The sequence below is a fragment of the Lygodium microphyllum genome, chromosome 17 (assembly GCF_053477565.2).
Source record: "Lygodium microphyllum isolate KBCC chromosome 17, Lygodium_microphyllum_v1.1.10, whole genome shotgun sequence".
Classification (NCBI taxonomy): domain Eukaryota; kingdom Viridiplantae; phylum Streptophyta; class Polypodiopsida; order Schizaeales; family Lygodiaceae; genus Lygodium; species Lygodium microphyllum.
This window is the reverse complement of record NC_141151.1, coordinates 106,679,816-106,701,382: the sequence shown is the minus strand read 5'-3', so window position 1 is coordinate 106,701,382 and position 21,567 is coordinate 106,679,816. Positions and strand designations below refer to the sequence as shown.

At 39.6% G+C, this 21,567-nt stretch overlaps 1 protein-coding gene across 1 annotated transcript; it reads left to right on the top strand.

Annotated features, from left to right (window-relative positions):
* The first annotated feature begins 11,445 nt into the window (after window positions 1-11,445).
* LOC148022237 (uncharacterized) lies at window positions 11,446-18,349 on the top strand. Its single transcript, XM_087697872.1, has 2 exons — window positions 11,446-11,865; window positions 17,923-18,349. Exons 1-2 carry the CDS (start codon window positions 11,496-11,498, stop codon window positions 18,183-18,185), a joined length of 633 nt encoding a protein of 210 aa, XP_087553998.1. The 5' UTR covers window positions 11,446-11,495; the 3' UTR covers window positions 18,186-18,349.
* The last annotated feature ends 3,218 nt before the right edge of the window (window positions 18,350-21,567 follow it).

Sequence of the window (21,567 nt, the reverse complement as noted above, 5' to 3'; positions counted from 1 at the left end):
ACGAATGCGCACTCTAAACTCATAAACGTTTATTAATTTAATATGTATTTTGCGGAATCACCCATGTACACACTAAATTAATGAAACGCCCGAAAAGGATAGGCGTCCCCATCAACTTCTCGCACAAAGAATCCACTTTGTGTATTAGCCCCAGTCAACAAAGTTTACAGAATCCACCATTAAACCTCACCGAATCCACCGTGAAATATGCCTCCTGGCATCATATCCCCGGGGTGGGATAGCAATTGACCTCAATTGCTATTAGCTCAATGTGGAGCTAACAGAGCGGGGAAAGCATTTAAGTCGCATGCATCCATTGGGCTTCCTCTACAAAATGGTTTTTAAATTTGACTAAATATCTAGAATATCTTCGGCCAGTTCTAGTAGTCATAAAGTCAGTATCTATGATAGCTTCAGGTTCAAGTATTTCAGTCTCTTCATCTAACAAAGGTGGGTTTTCGTAAACAGGGTATACAGGTAATTGGCCTCTAAAGGGTCGTAATAAACTAATGTGAAATGTGTTGTGAATTTTTCAGTGAGATGGTAATTCTAACTTGAGTGCATTGTCATTGATTTTGTGAATAATCTTAAATGGTCCATAAAATCTAGGTGCTAATTTCACCAGTGGATGTTTATCTACACTGTGTAATCTACGTTTTTCTATTCTCAACCAAACATAGTCATCAACTTTGAAATTCATTGCTTGTCGTTTCTTATTGGCTTGTTTGGTATATGATTGCTGGCCTTTGGCAATCATGTCTTTAACCTCATCAAAAATAGTAGCGTGCATAGTAGCAATATCATCAGCACTCTAAATTCTATTTGATAAAGATGCAATAGGTTTAGACAATCTATAACCATAAATTGCTTCAAACGGTGCTTTCTTTGTAGATGTGTGTGGTGTATTGTTATATGCAAACTACAGTAAATGCAAATATGTGTCCCATGTCTGTGGTTTAGAAATAGTGTAAGCACATAAAAGATCTAGAATAGTACTGTTAGTGGCTTCTGTTTGTCCATTAGTTTCAGGATGAAATGCAGATGAGAAATCAATTTTTGTTCCTAGGTTAGCAAACAAAGTAATCCAAAAGTTGTTGCAAAATCTAGAATCACGATCAGAAATAATAACTTTTGGTAATCCATGATTAGTGAAAACAGTTTTCAAAAACAATTGTGCTGCCTGAGATGCTGTTAAAGTTTTCTTACATGGAATGAAATATGCTTGTTTACTAAACCTATCTACTATAGTCCAAATCATGTCATGGTTAGCTTTAGTATTAGGTAAACCAGTAATAAAATCCATAGAAATTTGTTCCCATGGTCTTGATGGAATAGATAAAGGCATAAGTAATCCATACTGTTTACCATGATGTCTCTTAACTCTTTGACAAATCAAACATTCAGAAACAAAGTTAGATACATCAGTGTCCATATGTGGCCAATAAAAATCTTCAATTAATGTACGTAAAGTAGATATGATACCTCTATGACCTTGGTATGGAGGACACTGAATCTCATTCAAAACAAAAGATCTAAATGGAACTGTAACACATAATCTCTTTTCATAAAACATGAATCCATCATTATAAGACAGTGAATCAATAGGAATCCAGTTATTTCCAACTAATTTATTCCAATCAGCATGAAAAGTAATGTCCTGATGATAAGTATCTTTCATAGGAGTTAGAGAATCAAATGATATAACATAAATATTATGAATGGTGGGTCTTCTACTTAATGCATCGGCCACTACATTTTCTTTACCTGGTTGATATTGGATAATCGGATGAAAACTCTGAATAAAGGCTGCCCATTTGATATGTCGGTTAGATATTTGGGGTTGGCTAAGTAAATGTCTAATACTTTGTTGATCAGTCTTAATCATAAACTCAGAACCCATTAAGTAGTGTTTCCATTGTCTTAAAGCTTGTACCACATCTAATAATTATTTATCATATGTAGAATATTTAAGTTCGGAGGGTTTCAGTTTACAACTAGAATAGGTTATGGAATGATTATCTTGCATAAGTACAGCTCCTATTCCAAATCCGCTAGCATCAGTAACTACTAAAAAGAATGGTCTATTAAAATCAGGTAGTTGTAATACAAGAGCATGGGCTAATGCATGTTTCAATAAGTCAAAGGATTTTTGTTGATTATCAGACCAATGATAAAAAATACATTTTTTTAAAAAGTTTAGTCAAAGGCAAAGCAAGTAATGAAAATTTTCGCACAATTTTCCTGTAAAAACTAGCAAGACCTAGAAAAGATCGTAACTCGTGCACATTTTTAGGTATAGGCCAGTTCAATATTGCTTCTATCTTCTTAGGGTCAACCTTAATACCATCTGATGATACAATATGACCTAAATATTCAATTTCTGTTTGAAAGAACTCACTCTTTTCTGGATTAGCATACAGTTGATTATCTTTCAACAACTTGAAAACCAATTACAGATGTTCATAATGATCTTTCTCATTTTGACTAAACACTAAGATATCATCAAAGAATACAATAACACAATGCTGATATTTCAAAAATATACGATTCATCATTCTAGTAAATGTAGCAGGTGCATTAGTCAATCCAAAAGGCATCACTAAAAATTCATAATGACCAAATTGTGTTCTAAATGCATTCTTGAATATGTCAGACTTATCTAATCTCACTTGATGATAATCAGATTTAAGATCTATTTTACTAAATATGGCAGAACCTTGCAGTTTATCCATAAGGTCATCGACTCTAGGAATTGGATATCTATTCTTGACCGTGATCTTATTTAAAGCACGATAGTCAATGCACATACGATAAGTATTATTCTTCTTCTTTACCAACAAAACAGGTGCACCAAATGGAGAACTACTAGGTCTAATCAATCCTCTATTTAGTAATTCCTCAACTTGATTTTGAATTTCTTTTTGCTCTATCTGGTTATGCCTATATGGTGCTTTACAAGGTGGTTGTGTACTAGGAATCAAATCTATTTTGTGGTCTTCAAGAAGTGAAGGAGGTAAACCAGGTGGTAGATCTTCTGCAAAACAGTCCTTAAATTGTGCAAGAAATTCTTTATGCGCCTAGGGTTCATATGTTTTTCTTTAACTTGCAGTTCATTCACCCAAATTAGATAAGATTTACTACTTTTGCGTAATGCATGTTTAGCTTGAGTATGAGAAAGCAGTGGAAAAACATTAGATGCATGCATACCATACAATGTAATATGTTTTCCTTGAAAATGAATATTAATTGAATGTGTGGAATAATCTATATCAGGGTTATGCTGATGACGCCAAGGCATACCTAAAATAATATCACTGGACTGTAATGGCACAACTAGAAAATTCCTTCTTTCAGTGTATTCACCAATTTGAATTTCTAAATCATGCACCTCTTGTGTTCCATTATATCTTGTGCCTAAGAATGTTGCTTTAATGCGATAATGCATAGGAACAGTTTGTAATTTCAATTATTTCACTAACTTTGCAGAAATAAAATCATGAGTACTACCATCATCATGCAAAATAATCTTTTCTTTTCCATGCACTAAACATTTCATTGTCAATAAAGAATGTGGAGTTGGCATACCTGGTAAAGTATCCGAAGGAGTAGTAATGTCATCTTCATCTTCTGTAAAGTCAGGCATTTCTTCATGTTCTTCATCTTCCATTGCTCCAAGATAGTTGATATGGACAGGTGGCTTCTTTAATTGGTAATTGGTTGCTAGATGTCCAAGTTGGTGGCATTTGTAACACACTATAGGTTTGGCTTTAGTTACATTGTTTGCAATGGCAGGAAGTCTAGGAATATTAGGATTTGGCTGTGAAATTGGCTTGGGGTTTTGATTTGTATTCGATGGTAAAGCAGGTGGTTTTGCCCAAGTCTTACGGAAAGATGATGAAGGAAAATGACCTTGAATAAATCTTCTAAAATTTGAATTGAATTGCTTAGATCCATAGTTACCATTGGCTTGAAATTGTTGTGGACACTTGTCTCTTCCTCGAAGCTTGTCTTCAGTGTCATGAGCTAAAGAAATTTCGTCTTCAAGAGTTGCAGGCTTGAACATATTGACTTCAGCGTAGTATTGCCCAAGTAATCCAGACATATACTTGCACTTGTGAGTTGCTTTAGGTACGTCTTCGAGCATGCATAACTGGAGTAATGCATTCCAAAAGCGTTCGGTGTACTGACGAATAGGCTCACGATCTCTTTGCTGAAGAAGGTCCCATTGCTTTATGGCTTTTTCATGGAATTGTGGAGGAAGGAAATTCTGCATAAACTTCTTCTTGAAATTCTCCCAGATAGTGGGACAATCTATGCTCTTACAAACCACGGTCCACCAAAGAGATGCTCTATCCACTAAATGATTAGTGACACACTTGATTTTATCTTTTTCTGCGTATGTTTCCTCATGAAAGTAATCATCAAACTAACTGATGAATGCAAGAACAGTTTTTCCATCTCGAGTGCCATTGAAAGTACGGAATTTGAAATTTCTTTTACTTATCTTTGTTTCTTTGCAGATGGATTAAGCTTGGAGAGTTGCATCGATGGTACGTCGGATAAGATCTTCAGATTGTGGTTCCTCTTTGTCGGTAGTCGATCTTTGTAAATTGGCCAATTGAACTTGCAATGCTTGCCGGGCTCGTCGTTCTTCGTCCAACTGCATCATAATTAAATCCAGCTTTTGCTCCATTGTAGGTTCAGGAAGATCGCCTTCAGCCATTAAATCATCCATATGTGGTTCCTTCATCCTGCAAAACTTCAAAAGACCTCACACTCTCAAAATCCAATTAGCGGGATGAGCGTAGCTCAAGATCGAGTGTACAAGGCTTATATATTTTTGTGTATGGCTTTCACAATCTTCGTCTTTGGTTATTGCGGAATTTGTAATCTTTGAAAAATCTGCGTTTTATCCTTCTGCATGTGCTGAAACTGGTTTAGCAAGTCTGTGTATGTGAACAGAACCTTCCAGAGAACAACTTTGTAGTTCGGAGCTTCTGCGCAGGAACAGTGCTTCTAGGAGTTTTGAACAGAAGTCAGTTCTGACTTCAAGTTACTTGCCAGACTTCGGAAGTTGCAGAACTTATGTAACTTGATCAACTTTTGGAGCTTTGTGTGATTTGAGGCTTGGGTGATTTAGCTTATAGCTAATCTGAATTAAAACGGCAAATTTTAGGCGGGGGTGTTTTTCAGCCGGCGAAAATCACGCTGGACACCTCCTGATGCACCGATTTTAAAATTGATGGTTAAGCTTACTATTAAGCTTTCTAAACTATCAAATAAGTTTTAAAGCTTTTGGGATATGGAGTTACTGTCAAACTCTTGAGAAGAAAACGACTTGTGTAAGGAGATGTTGACGTGGTCCTCTACCATTACAAGCCAGTCCTTTGCGATCAGAGGCTAGAAACAGAGGTTCTTGACCGCCAGGAATCCACCCGTATCGACCATTCGCGATGAGATTGGCCGTAGAGATCGATCGTTCCAGGAGCTTCGCCTTCGCACAAGATGGGTAGCGATTGGAACCTCTCGATCTCAGCTTCGCTCTGATACCACTGGTGCATAGATGGGATGCCGTATGCTTGCATAGTGAATGTTGGAAGGTCCCCAAGAATAAAAGAACTCTAGTTTTTGCACCAAACTCAAGGTAAAAAGCTTGCACGACATGAACAAGAGACCAATTGGGTGCAATCTCCCCCCATGCCTTGTGTGAGCGCTCCATAAAGCATGTATTTTATGTATTAATCATCTTCAAGCTCAAATAATAGCCCAAATTACAAAATAGCACGCTTTTGGCTTTTGAGTTTGCTTTAGCATAAAATAGAAATAAAGCTAATAGGCGGGCGCCCAAAGAGTCAGGCGTACCCAATACAATGTCCAATTACAAATATAATAATCGTGCGCCCATGCGCATACATAATAATAAACAAATATCCAACGCCTCAATAAATAGGCACGAAAAAATATAGGCGCCATGCCTAAGGTATGCGCCCATCAAAATATAAGTGATAACTCGAATACACGCTATCCTCCAATGCTTTCCTCCGCCACTGCTGCTATCTCTACACATCAATTGAAGCATTCACAATCGTTAGTAAAATAATACAATTAAACCGACAAAAGTGAATACCTAGCAGTCTTCAGCTACATAAATAAATCAACTAGTTAGAAATCAATCCTAACCTTAATTTATTACGAGAACGCACTCTAAACTCATAAACCTTTATTAATTTAATATGCATTTTGCGAAATCACCCGCTATGGAACCACCCATGTACACACTAAATTAATGAAACGCCCGAAAAGGATAGGCATCCCCATCAACTTCTCACACAAAGAATCCACTTTGTATATGAGCCCTGGTCAACAAAGTTTACAGAATCCACCGTAAAACCTCACGGAATCCACTGTGGCACGGAATCCACCGTGAAATATGCCTCCTAGCATCAACTTTATACATACAAGCCCTAAAATTCCATGGGTGCCCATCCTTTTTACATGACCGGCCTTTGTGGGAAGATCCTTTCTCCTATTTCCCTTTTCTTGCCTCGCGCCTTAAACCTACACCAGTCTATTCCTTTACAAATGGCACATGAGGGAGCTTGGCATTCTTTTACAAGAGTTTTTAGAGTTTTTTGAGGCACCTTCTCTTTAAAATTGTGCTTTCACCTCAACTTAGGCTTTTAAGGGCCGCCTTTGCGCCCTTGCTCTTTTTCTATTCTTTTCCTGCTTTTTGCTTCATTTTTTCGTTATCTTGAATTGAGGTTACCAAGGTACTTGTAACCCCTATCTTTGAGGTGTTTCTATTTTACTCTTGTAGCCTTATCAAAACATTTCTTCTTCTCTTCCTCATTTAAACCAAGAGCGTGAAGCTTCATAGTTTCATTTGATGAAGGTATAAAAATCATCCTATCATTTCAAAATAGAAATAAAACTATAGCTAGAGATATAAAAGCACCTTCCATACAAGAGAGTTAGATATAGAAATACACATTCTATATAAGCTGAGATATTAAACCACAAAGAGAGTTATATTATGGATTAGCACCATGATAATACCTTCCCTCTATATGCATCTCAACCTTAGTCCACTTCCTCTTGTTTGGACTTAATCTATCTAGAATGGAGTCTTTGTTTGCAGTACTACCAAACTTTTGGAACATATACACCTCATATATAATACTTGAAGTAACATGCACCCTAGAAATACCATTGGAAACAAATGTAAGCATAACATGAGAATGTAAGCATAACATATTACAATGAGGAGTGCAATTGAAAGAAGAAGACTTACACATTGGTGGTGTCTAGTGCAAGTAGTAGCTCTTCTTCCTTTGCCTTTGGCACTTGAATGAATTGACACCATACACTAACATGGTATTGAGCATTGCCAAAGTACTCTAATTAAACACCAACTAAAATAAGAATGGGATACAAACATTTAATGCTTACATGTATAATGGACAAAGAATAATTGATTACATATTTTCTTTGATGCATTTCCACCATGTTTTTAGCTTGTGGCCTCCATCCGGAACCAAGAACTTCTTCTTGCCCTTAAAATCTTGCCACTCTCTCCCAAGAGCCCTCTCAAACTCATCATTTCATTGACACCAAATCAGACCCCAGTCTTCTAGATTGCTAGCTCTCACACGTATAGCCTCTCCTCTAGGACCTACAACTAACACAAGAAAGTGTCCCATAGTCTCAAGATAACCAATGGAATCAAAGGAAGGAATCAACCACTTGGGTATCATCTATGGCAAATCTCATTGCCTTGTGAGCCACTAATCTACAAAGAGGCATAGTAAGAGGCAATGTCCTCTTCTTGACATATAATTGGCTCAACACATTCTTCACGAAGCCTAGAGAGACTTGCTTACTTAGGTGCTGTGAGTGCTTCTTTTCCTTTCCATCCTTACCACCCCCTTGACCATTATCATCACTCACCTCTTTATTATAATATAGACCAAGGTGCACAATAGTATTTGCAAACAGAACTATTAATAAACAAAAATGAAAAACAATAACATTAAAGCAATCATGTATAAATAAAATGACACATAAGTGACTACTTGTGTGATCAACAACCTTGTCAATGATATTAGAGTTCCTATCTACTTATGCTTCATCGTCAATGAAGACACATCTTTCTGGACCATGCCCTTTCATTGTTGGAGGAGTGTCCAAAGGTCTCACTTGTGATGATGCTTCCTGGTCTATGATTTGCATAGGAACACCTCCTGAGCGTAGCTTCATGCTGACTTGATGACTACTGTAAGGTGAGTCACATTTCTTTCTCTTGCCAAGCACTCTTTTAGGTGCCATAATATGGAATCTAAGCATTAAAGCACCCAAAAAAATAATAATCCATCTCTCCCGCCCTCTCTTAGCCAAAGCGTAGGTTGCTACTTGGCTTTGCTTAGTTTTAGGTCCAAAATAAGGGGGCAAAGCGCACCCATCATGGACGTGAATGATGGAGGGGCTCTACCCTCCTTTTTTTAAAATGCCCTGAAACACCTTGATTCATAGGAAATATTTAATCGGGCATTAAATCCACCATTTATGAAACCCACTTTAACACCTTGCCTCAAAAAATATCCATGTGCTTCCTTGCAAAACCCAAGCTGATCGCATGCTTCCTATGGGGGAAACTGGTTTGCTGTGAAGCTTGATCATAGTGAGCACGTCGCGAGTCCTATTCGAGCTGGAAGTGCAAACTACAAAAGAAGATGTGTGTGGTGTGTCTTGAGCTATAGTTCCACTGGGAAAGGATTGCTCGCCACCTCACGTATAATGGACTACGCAATCAACTTGTCAGCAAGGTAGCTAATGTTGATGCAAAGCCAACAAACGACTCCATCACAAAAGGAAAAATAGAGTTAAGGTGAAGGCGTTTGCTAGGTGGTTTGATGCCTTAGCTTTCACATCTCAATGATTAGCCATATACTAATCATTTTACCTTATCATTGCTAAGATGCGATTAGCCTGAAAATAATGATTTTATCTTATCATTGCTATGATGCAATTGGCTTTATGATTTTTGAGCCGTGGCTTCATACCCATGTGTTGCAAGCTCAAATATACTTAGTGGCTCTTGAGAATTAGGCATGTTTCACATTTGTGTAGACAATTATTTCTTTCTTTCATGTTTCTATATTTTAACAATGAAATGGGACTGGGAGGTTGCAGTTCAATTGCTTTTAATATTATTCCATGGTGCAAGTTCAATTCCCATGAATTGTAATGATCAATATCTTACTAGTATATTATTTTAACTATAGATTCGAAAAGCCCCAAATCTCCAAAGGGCTTCCCAAACCTACCCCCTTTTCCAAACTTCCCTCCCCTTCCCCTCCTCTCTTTTTCACATGTAATATCTCATTTTCTCTCCCCCCTCCCTTTTTTCATTAAAGTCTCTCCTCCCTCTGCCCCACCCTGCCTCCCCTTTTTTAAATTTAAACCCCCTCCCCTCTCTCACTTATAATCTCTCTCTCTCTTTCTTTTCCCCCTCCCCCCTCTCTCTCATGTGTAGGGCCTAGGTTCTCTCTCTCTCTCTCTATATATATATTTTAATTAAACAAAAAGTTTACATTTAAAAGTTTATTCTCTCTCTCTCTCTCTCTCTCCTTATTTTAATTAAACAAAAAGTTTACATTTTAAAGTTTAATCACAGAGAGAGAGAGAGAGAGAGAGAGAGAGAGAGAGAGAGAGAGAGAGAGAGAGAATAAGAAGAAGAAGAGAAAGAATTTGAACACAGTGAGATAATTATAGAGATAAGAAAGATAAAATTTAAAAGAAAGAAATAGAATTATAGAGAGATGAAATATAAGAGGAAAATAAAAAAGGAAAAGAGAGGAGAGAGGAGAGAGGGAGGAGAGAGATAGAGAGAAGAAAATGAGAGAGAGAAAAGAAGAAGAAGAAGAAGAAGAAGAGAAAGAATTTGAACACAGAGAGAGAATTATAGAGAGAGGAAAGATAAATTTAAAAGAAAGGGAAAATGAAAAAATTTAAAGACAAAAAAGAGAAACTTTCTTTTTAATTGAGAGAGAGAGAGAAAGCAAAAAAGAAAGAAGAGGAGACGGAGGGAGAGAGAGGGGGAATAGAGAGAGAGAATTATAGAGAGAATAAATATAAAATTTAAGAGAGAGGGAGAGAAAGGAAAAGAGAGGAGAGAGGGGGAAGAGAGACATAGAGAAAAAAATTAGAGAGAGAAAATAAGAAGAAGAAAATAAAGAATTTGAATACAGAGAAAGAATTATAGAGAGAGGAAATATAAAATTTAAAATAAAGAGAAAAGAAAAAAATTTAAAGAGAGAAAAAAAAGAAAAAAGAGGAGAGAGAAGGAAAAGAGAGGAGAGGGAGAGAGAGAAAGAAAGAGAGAATAAGAATAAGAATAAGAAATAGGAAGAGAGATGGGGAAAAAGAGAAAAGAGAAAAGTTTTTTGAAAATTTTTTTTTTTTTTTAGAGAGAGAGAGAGAGAGAGAGAGAGAGAGAGAGAGAGAGAAGATATAATTTAAAAGACAGGAGAGAAGAAAAAGATAAAATTTAAAAGAGAGAGAGGGAGAGAAGAAAAAAAGAAAATTAAGAGAAATGGGAGAAGAAGGAAAGGGGGACAGAGAGAGAGCGAGAGAGAAAGGAGAAGAAGAGAGATAATATAAACATAAAGAGAAAATTATATATAGGAAAAATATAAAATTTACATACTTTAAGAGAGACTCAGGGGGGGAAAGAAAGTGAAAGAAGAAAAAGAAGAAGAGAGAGAGAGAGAGAGAGAGAGAGAGAGAGAGCATGTAGAGAGAATTATAGAGAGAGAAAAGATAAAATAGAGGAGAAAGAGAGAAGGAAAAGAGAGAGAGAGAGAGAGAGAGAGAGAGAAGAAAAGCGCAAAGAGAAGAAAAAGAGAGAGAGAGAGAAATGAATTAAAAAAAAAGAATGGAGAGAGAGAGAGAAGAGGAAAAAAAAGAAAAAAGAGGAGAGGGAGAGAGAAGGAAAAGAGAGGAGAGAGGGGAGAGAATAAAAAGAGAGAGAGAGAGGTTTTGGGTAGTAAGGACATGGCGGTCATCTCTTTGCACATATATTTTTTCGAGCCTTAGATCATTGAAGCATGGTCTGGTCCTATCCTTGAAATGCATCTGGATGTGTCTATAACCAACCTTATATCATTCATTCATTGGTTCAACGAGAGTTCATTAAAAGGTGATTGTATATTTTGCATTTGTCTGCTCTTTGGAAGGGGATAGAGTCGGCCAAAATTTTGCTCACCTAGACTACTATGGATTGGCCCTAACTAATTCAAAGGTCATTTCCAAAGGATCTAGCGTGTAGTGCAAGAGTTAATTCCTTGTAGTTTGGGCTTTTATACAAGAGGACTTATGACCTTTGGCAAAATGGTTAATGCCATTACCTTCTCTCAGCATCCTCCTCCAACATGGCCGTTCCGAATGTTGATGATGTGTAGCCGTGACTGGTATAACTCGCTTCCCGTTGTGTAGCGATGGCGTTCCCAGGCCCCCTTTCCTGTCATGCTTCCCCCTCCCAGCCTGTCAACGCATGGGAGCCGTCTAATACTCTCCCTCATAAGGACTCTCTTGTCCTACCTAATAGCCCTACTGCCTTGAGTCACATAGCTGATGTTTCTCACGCGCCGAGTGACCCCATCCTCCTGCAGGTTCTCCCTTCGGAACACATTGAAAAGCTCCACCGCCCCCTCCTAGCCAAGAATCCCCACCCACTTCCAGCACTAGAATCGGATTCAATCCCTATTGGAGTCTCTCCCGGAGGAGGCTCGGATGGATCCCCCCAAGAGATTCCTAGTCAACATGGCTCTGGCAATGCTGGTCAAGGCACAGAAGGATCTAAATCAGGTAAGCCCTCCGTACTTCTTCCTGCTTCTCAAATCCGCAAAGTCAAGCGAGATCTCAAATCTCGAGCCTTGGTGCGTCTTCTTGCCGGGTCCCCGTCCACCTGTTGACCTACTGTGCCAATGGATTAGGCAACAGTGGCACCCCAGGGGAGTGGTGCTGTAATCCATTCAGTCTCTCCCCAAGAACCACTTCCTCTTCGTCTTCAAAGACCCATGCGATGGTTTTTGATGTCCTGAGTGCTGGCTAATGGGTTATTCGGAATTCCCGGCTCTGCTTGTTCAAATGGAACAAATCCTTTAACCCAGAAGTCTCTACATCCCGCAACTACCCTGTATGGGTGGAGTTTCCCAACTTGCCCTTTCACCTCTATCAACACATAGGGACTTCTATAATCCTGCTTGGCACCCCCAAGTGCTAATGGAAATGGACATCTCCAACCCAGACTCTCTCCCAACTTCTATGGATATCTTCATCGACAACGGTGAGACCTTAGATCAACCTCTTGAGTACAAATACCTTTCTTGATCTTGCTTCCTTTGTGGAAGGTCGGGCCATTTTCGCAAAGGGTGTCCGAGTCAGAACCCCCCTCCTCCCCTAGTCCAACAACAGCAACCTATACCGCCACATGCAGAACCCAAGCACCCTGCAACCAGGAACACGTAGCAGGCTCAACAGCCCAAGAAGAATCCCCCCAAGAAAAATGACCATAAGGCGGGCTTTGTCTTACCCCAAGCTAATTCCTTCTCCATCCTAACCAGAATTGCGGACCTTGTCGACTCTGACTTCGAGGATGATGGGGACTATGCCCTGCCCACACAAGCTAGAGAAGCCCCCTCCACATCTGCCATCGAACAACAAGTCATTGTTCTTGATCAGGAGATGACCTTAGTCACCAACAAGGAAATCCAACCTGCTAAGCTAGCAGCTCAGCTCCCCTCTACTGCTGGGCCTTCCCCCATGGAGGTATCAAAGGACAACAAGAACAGTCATGCTAATGTAGCCCAGAAATCCCCAGGCTCTCGGGGTCAGGGAAAAAATATAAAAGGGTTGCCAAATGAGGATTCTCTCCTGGAATATGAAGGGGCTCTTTGACCCCCTCAAAGCTAAGAAGATAGCTAGCTGGCTTGCTCTCAATCACTTTGACATTTTTGCTCTCCAAGAAGTTAAGGTAGCAGGTCCTGACTTGCTAATAGCCCTGAACAAGGTTTCAAAGGAACATAGCTGGGTGATAGACTCCCCCCACCTATTTTACTCCCCCCACCTATGAGCTGTAGGCTGATTGTGGTTAATGCAGGGGGCTCTGTGGCTGATAGGACCAAACTCTAGCTTGAACTTTCTGCCATATGAGGCTCTTGTATTATCCTGGGTGACTTCAACATGGTCGAATCCCTTGAAGACCGTTTTCTTCATAAAGGTTCCACCATCAAAGGAGCTGAAAAGAATGCATGGGACACCCTTAAAGCCTCTTCCAACATCTATGACATGGACATGGGCACTAAAGGAGAGTTCACCTAGCAGAACTACAACAAAGGAGATCTTGCTAGAAAAGCTAGACTTGGCAGATGCTATGTGGACATATCCATAGCCAAAGCTTTCTCCCAAATCAAGGTCAAGACTAGATTTACCTCTTGCATATTAGATCATTATCCCCTTGCTATCACCATAGATGACAAAGCTAACAAGGTAAGAAATCACTGGTTTCACATACATCCCTCGCTCTTCAAGTGCCTATTTTTCCAAGAAGCTATCCTAAGGATATGGAATACCAAATTTCAGCAGGCCAAGTCCTTGGCCTGTGCCTGGTCATAGCGGTGAAGGAGACTCAAACACTCCTCATCTCTACTCGCAAGGATGTGGCAGATATTTGGAAAAGAAGAAGAGATAGGATCTATGAAGAGTTGGTTTCCTTGGAATCTTCCCCCCCCCCCCCATTCTTCCCTCGGGGCCAAATGTGGCCATAACTGGTGCTCTGTTTTGCTCCCCCCACCTATGGGCCGTAGGTTGATTGTGGTTTATGCAGGGGCTCTGTGGCTAATAGGACCAAACTCTAGCTTGAACTTTCTGCCATCCAAGGCTCTTGTATTATCCTGGGTGACTTCAACATGGTCGAATCCCTCGAATACCGTTTTCTTCAGAAAGGTTCCACCATCAGAGGAGCTGAAAAGAATGCATGGGACACCCTTAAAGCCTCTTCCAACATCTACGACATGGGCACTAAAGGAGAGTTCATCTGGTAGTACTACAACAAAAGAGATCTTGCTAGAAAAGCTAGATTTGACAGATGCTATGTGGACATATCCATAGCCAAAGCTTTCTCCCAAATCAAGGTCAAGCCTAGCTCTTGCATCTCAGATCATCATCCCCTTGCTATCAAATAGGTGACAAAGCAAACAAGGCAAGAAATCACTGGTTTCACATAGATCCCTCGCTCTTCAAGTGCCCATTTTTCCAGGAAGCCATCCTAAGGATATGGAATACCAAATTTCAGCAAACCAAGTCCCTGCTTGGTTTGTAGAGGTGAAGGAGACTCAAATACTCCTCATCTCTGCCCCCAAGGACGTGGCAGATATTTGGAAAAGAAGAAGAGATAGGATCTATGAAGAGTTGGTCTCCTTGGAATCTCGCCCCCCCCCCCCCCCCCCCCCCCCCCCCCCCCCCCGCCATTCTTCCCTTGGCCAAATGTTGCCATAATTGGTGCTCTGTTTTGCTCCCCCCACCTATGAGCTGTAGGTTGATTGTGGTTTATGTAGGGGGCTCTGTGGCTAATAGGACCAAACTCTAGCTTGAACTTTCTGCCATCCGAGGCTCTTGTATTATCCTGGGTGACTTCAACATGGTGGAATCCCTTGAAGACCGTTTTCTTCAGAAAGGTTCCACCATAAGAGGAGCTGAAAAGAATGCGTGGGACACCCTTAAAGCCTCTTCCAACATCTACTACATGAGCACTAAAGGAGAGTTCACCTGGCAGAACTACAACAAAGGAGATCTTGCTAGAAAAGCTAGACTTGACAGATGCTATGTGGACATATCCATAGCCAAAGCTTTCTCCCAAATCAAGGTCAAGCCTAGATTTACCTCTTGGATCTCAGATCATTATCCCCTTGCAAAGCTAACAAGGTAAGAAATCATTGGTTTCACATAGATCCCTCGCTCTTCAAGTGCCCATTTTTCCAGGAAGCTATCCTAAGGATATGGAATACCAAATTTCAGCAGACCAAGTCCTCGGCATGTGCTTGGTTTGTAGCGGTGAAGGAGACTCAAACACTCCTCATCTCTGCCTGCAAGGATGTGGCAGATATTTGGAAAAGAAGAAGAGATAGGATCTATGAAGAGTTGGTCTCCTTGGAATCTCCCCCACACCCCCCCAGCTTGTCACCAACAGCAGATCTTTGAGCTTCGCTCAAACTCAAACGAGAGGAGGAGATCATTGTAACATAGTCTTCCATTTTTTTAAAGCAATGGTGGGTGGGGAAGGTGGATAGACCTTGCAAGGAGATGTTCAAAGCACTCAAGAGGAAAAATCAGAAGGACTCCATCCTATTCTTTAAGGCCTCCCCGCCCATCACTTCTGAGGATCAGAATCTTGAGCATGCTAGACACTTCTATGCCAACTTGTTTAGCCCAAAAGAGAAGCTCTCATTGGAAGCACCTGAAGCTAGAATAGAAGTCCTTGCATCCAGATGGAAGGTCATAGGCCAACAAGAAGCTAAGCTAGCCGATCCTCCTTTGTCGATACCTAACATTCACCTTGCCATTGATTCCCTAAAGAAAAACAAAACTCCGGGCCTAGATGGTCTTCCTGTTAAGTTTTTTCAAGTCTTTAAAGACATCATCTCCCCATTTCTGCTAGTAGTGTGGGAAGAGCCCTTGGTTCACAAGGGCCTTCCCTATGCCATCAACATGGGAGTTATCAAGCTTCTCCACCAAAAAGGAATCAAGGAGGAACTATCCAACTGGAGGCCTATAACGATGCTAACAACTTTCTATAAAGTGTTTGCTAAAGCAATAGCCAACATGGTATGTAATTCTCTTATGAGATGGATCTCAATTGAGCAAAAGGGCTTCATTAAAGGCCAAAAAATCATTAAAGCTATGATAACACAGTGGGAAGGATTTGAATATGCCACTGAATCTTGGCAAGACTTCATCTTTGTAAAAATAGAATTTGACAAAGCCTATGATAGGCTTGAATGGTCTTTCATTCTTAGGAGTCTAGAAGTCATGGGGTTCGGACCCCACATTATCATGTGTGTGAAGGTACTGTTTGGCAATGCACGAGGTAGGCTCTCCCTTAATGGGTAGTTGTTGGACCCATTCAACTTGGAAAGATCAGTTAGGAAGGGTTGTTTGATTGCCCCCCTCTTGTTTGTTGTGGCAGAGCTAATGGCCTGAACTGTCTAGTCAAGGACAAGATGACTCAGGGATTGATTAAAGGGATCATTCTTCCCAACTGAGATAGACAATAATGCTTATCTCAATTCGCAGATGACACTAATACCATGCTGGCCAATGATGAAGCATCAATAAAAGAATTCTGGAAAGCCCTGGAGACATTCTGTCTGGCTTCTAGTTCCAATATTAACCACAGCAAAATAGGGGTTTTCTCCTCCACTCCTATCCCATATTGGCTGCTGCAAGCAGGCTTTGTAGTGTCATCAAGGAAGGCCAAATATTCAGGCTACTTGGCATCCATATGGGATTCAGAGCTTCTCTAAAAGCCAGGTGGATTTGGGTGTGTAATAACTTCAGATCTAAGTTCAATAGATGGATGGTTTTGGTCATCAACCACTTCCTCAATGCCTATGTCTTCTTCTTCTACTGTTGGAGACCGACTACCTAGCAAAGATCTCAAAGATATGCCGTAACTTCCTCTGGGTTGGTGATCCATTATCCATTCATCAAGAAAGCATCCAATGTCAGTTAGGAAGTTTGTTGTCTTCCCCGAAACAAAGGGGGCCTAGGCATTAGAGTTTTAAGAGCCACAACTAACAAGATGGCATGTAAACTCATTGCTCAGGCTCTTAGTTCTCCCCAAGAAGAATGGGCCCTTCTCTTGTTTAGAAATCTCCCCCGATTTAAATTAAGTAAAGCCAAAGGGTGGGCCAACCTCCCATGGACAACTATCTTCTTTGGAAAAGAAGAAGTCACCGCCAAAGGATCGACCTCTTGAGATCCATATGGCAAGCTTGGAACAAGCATATGTTGCCCTGAGAATCAATGGAATCCAAGCATAGGTTCTTAGTCCCCCCGGGTGACTCTATCTGGCGGCCGACTATCTTAGCACTCTCAACACCTCAGACCCCTCAGGCAAGCCAAAAGAAGGCCCTCATTTTGCATAATAAAGGGCTAAGTTGTTGGAACTAGTTATAGGACCCCCTTACCCACAACTGGATCTCTGACCTCCAATTATCCATCAAGTTCAGAACGAATCAGTGGGACCTCCCTGTCATGAGAGAAAGATGTTCCTCTTTCCCCCAAGAGCTTTTGTGGACTCTACACACTCACCCTCCTGTCCCCCCTCTGCAAGCTTTTTGCTGGGAAGGCCAATTTAAAATATCCAACCCGCAAAGTCTCCTCTCTAAGTTGTCACCCTCCTCGAGTGTCACCTTGAACAAAAGATGGAAGGTTAATCTCATGGCCAAACAATGGTCTTTTAAATTTTACTCGATTTGGTCTCAGTCCATTGAACCCAAGAAATCTGTTTTAATGTGGCTCATCCTTCGTAAAGCTATCTGGACTAGCAAGAAACTCTCCGAAGCTAACCTAGGATGATGAATTTGCTACAGATGCAACCAGTCCTTGGAGGACATATGCCACCTTTTCTGTGCCTACCCGACCAATAAGCATATCCTTTCCCCACTTAACAAAGTGCTCAAAGTCCCTCCCACCTGGAAGCAATTGCTGCTAGGGGATTATGTAGGGGTGTTGTCGATCTTTTGGAACAATGTGAGGGGAGAAATCCTCTAGATTATGTGGAGACAGAGGAACTTCATGCTATACGAGGGAGCTTACCTAACACCTTGTCAGAGTATATTCTTTGTTGATGTTAATTTGCAGGCTGTGAAGATTGCCAAGGACCAGATTACCATCTACCAAACCAAGAAGCAAGTGTTGAGGGATGGTCCTCCGCAATCTTGCAGTACAAAAGGCTCACCAAAGATGAATGGAAGGCAGAAGTTGACATTGAGATCCACCACCTCGAGTCTCAAATTGAGGATGGTCTAATTTTTATGCCCCTTGATGAAAGGCCAACACACTTAGGTAGACGGTTTGTGATGTGTCCCAAGAATATCCAATGTAAACAGGGAAAGGTGGTTTGAAGTGCTTTATGCCTACAAGTTAACTTCTAAGGTACTCTCTTAAGGTGGGGATAACCTAAAGGTCCTAATGTAACTTGTGCAATAAGCTCTATGTAAAAGTGCAAGGTTTCTAGGTGTACGTGCCATATTGTGCTAAGAGTGATGTAAGATGACTATGCGCAATGTGCCTTAATAACTAGTTTTGTGAGAAACTACCTTCTATGATGGTGTTTGAATTTCATAATAAGCAAGCAGACAAAAAATATAAACGAATTATACTAATAAAATAAAATATACACGAAATAAAACAAAAAATAAATATTCAAAAATATAAGTAAAAACATAAATATAATTAAAAAAATACATAGGCACATTTTTGAAAAGTTATAATACATCCAATAAAAAGAATTCATATACAAAAAAAAAACCAATTAAAATGAGTATAACTCATTATTAAAGATCCAAATATACAAATAAATACTAATACAAAGCTTAAATGTGAGAAACACTTCAATTTTTTTAATTATTACGCCACATTCAAAGAGAGGGATAGAGTGAGAGAGAGACACACACCCATAGGCGGTGGGAGAGAGAGAGATGGATTATTCTCCAAGATATGAAAGTTTGTGGCCCTTAAATTTTGATGAATCTACTCATTCATTGTTTATGAATTATTAGGCATCTTGTATTATAGTGACAACTACTATAGCTTTTAGGTTATTCAAACCCTCTTGAGACTTCCTCTAGCCCTCCCTTTTTCCTCTACATAGACATGAAACCATAAACTATTGTCTTCTCTTTATCAAATGCACAATGTGTGCTCTATACAAAGTTGCCTTTTTTTCATCAAATGCATACCTTCCAAAGAACACAACATGTCAAGTTTTGCCATTTTGAATTGGAGAATAGCTAATGATTGCATGGAGCATATGGTTTCATTAAGAAATGTTGAGGTTCTTCTAAGTGATTACTACCTACAAAATCTATTGCCTTCAACACAAAAATTCCAAGGGTTGTAAGCTATCATAGAGATTGAAGGTGGAGCAAACAAGGTCAATGTGTACCCAAGATGGGATCATGAAGGGCATGCATACTACCTGATTGATAGTACATTATCAACTACCTACTCTATAATGTACTCAAATAACCATGTATATGTGTCTCGAAGTATTGAATCAATAGAAGATGAGATTGAAGACTACATTGATTATACTTCTGATTGTAGCAAATCAACTCGAGTGTGTCTTAACACTACAGATGATAACAAGGATGTGCTACTTGATGAAAAGTACATTTTGGCCTTCATTGAGGAGAAAGCTAGAATAGGCAGATTGAAAAAAATTCTAGCCCTCTTTGGACCCCCAAAAAAGGTGGATGAGCTTCTAGTTGTGTATAATGGTATGATTGCTTTTGAGTTTGGCTTCATAGTGAGAAACAAATTATGGGTATGGAATAGAAATATGATGGTCATCTGTTGTTACAGGCCTCATAAACAAATACAATGATAGAATGCATAGTGTGCTTGAGCTATTGTCTTGGAAGTCTTCAATATCCAAGGATCACTTATCCTTACTACATAATTGAGAGAAGATACAATGGTGTTTTTTCCATGGTCACTTAGTCAAATAGGTGAGCATAGCTTATCCTCCAAGTGAGGGAAACTCTAAGATAACATGTTACTATTGTCAAAAGGTTGCTATTTGTATAGCTATTTGTAGATGCATGATCTATTATGTGTTGTTTCATGATCCTACAATGACATGTTTAGTGATCCATGTTGGGGAGTATGCTCATAGTGTTCAACACGACACAAAGAGGGTGACCCCCTTGAAAAGATACAGAGTCTTAGCACAATCCTAAAGATAAAAAAGAGGGGTGAACGATAAATATAGATGCTAATCATTGGGTGTTGGTTCAATCTTTGATAGAAGAAGACAAATTTGCGGTGATTGAGGTGGATCTTAATCATTTTTTAGAAGAAATGATGCCACTTGTGTAGAACAAAGGGTAAGGTTGTGTATTATTATTTTCTACAATGTTGTTTGGCTTGCATTTGAAATATTCATTTAAATAATGCATAGTTTTAAGGATATTGTTTCACAAGGTCATTTGTGGGTAACCAGAATCAATGTAACAGAAAGGTTGGGTTGTCAGTGATTGTTGGTATGTCAACATCCTTCTATTACAAAAATGTTGTCCTCTCGTTTTTCCATGGAAGTAGATTTCTTGGCTAAGGTGATACTAAGGAGAAATGCTATTCATTTAAAATGTCCACCAAGAGACTAGCATCAAGGGTGGACTTAGTGAATTGTACAAGGCAAATAGGGTCTAGAGATTTACGAAGTGCATGGGTGCACTTCGATCACACCCATAGGATTGATGGATGGGAAACTGTCTTGTTCAATTTATGATCATGGGTTTGTGGCAACATGATTAAAGCTTATATTGAAATTGAATTGTTTGTTAGCAATTGCTATACTAACACATCAATTGTCAATCGGCATGAGAGCATTGTAGGTAATTGCAATTGGAAAAATTCAAGAGGAGGATGAAGAGTCTCAAATCTTGTTTTAGAGAAATTTGAATTTCGTCATGGTTTCATGTGGCCATGATCTACTTGACTTTGCTGGATTCATGTTCGATGAGGCAAGTGAAAATTGGCTAGCAATAATGGGCGTGTACAATCAAGGACCTCATAACATAATGGAAGGGAGGGAGCACTCGTCTTTTTCATTGGTAGTAAAGTTTACAAAAGCACACCAATAAATTAGTCACTACAGATAAACAAATTCATCACATTGAAATATGTGAAGCACGGAGGCTAGCAATGACAACACAATAGGCCTCTCTTCATGCCACTCCTACCCATGATTGGTGGATGCAAAATGTAATAAGGATAACATTAAGGCTTTGGATAGGTGGTTAAAATGGTGGGAGCAAAGAATTATCCATTAGGGAGGAATTGAATCTCATGTAGTTGTGCTATTTTTCTTGGGTCATTAAAACATTTGTTGCATAATGTATTGTTTGGGAGAGCTACTACCTCTTTTCTTGGATTTGATTATGCAAGCTAACAAAAGTCCTTAGGAATGTGGTCATATTCCAAGCATAAACTTTTTGGAAAATGCCCATGCTAGAACTGGTTAACAGGTGAAGGTGAAAAATCAAAGATATCACTTTATGATACAATGTTTAATGATGTTGTGGATACATATATTCAATGTGCAAAGAGACTCGGCTATACCACAAGTAGGTTTTGTGGATCTCAGCCTTCTATGGACTCTTTGTTGGCTAGTGCCAGAAAAAGGTAATCCCCAAAATCCGCCTCTATTACGTATGCATTGCAAGGTGTTGTAGATGATAGTCCTTTGTATGAGGAGCCCGTAATGCAAGGTGATAGAGA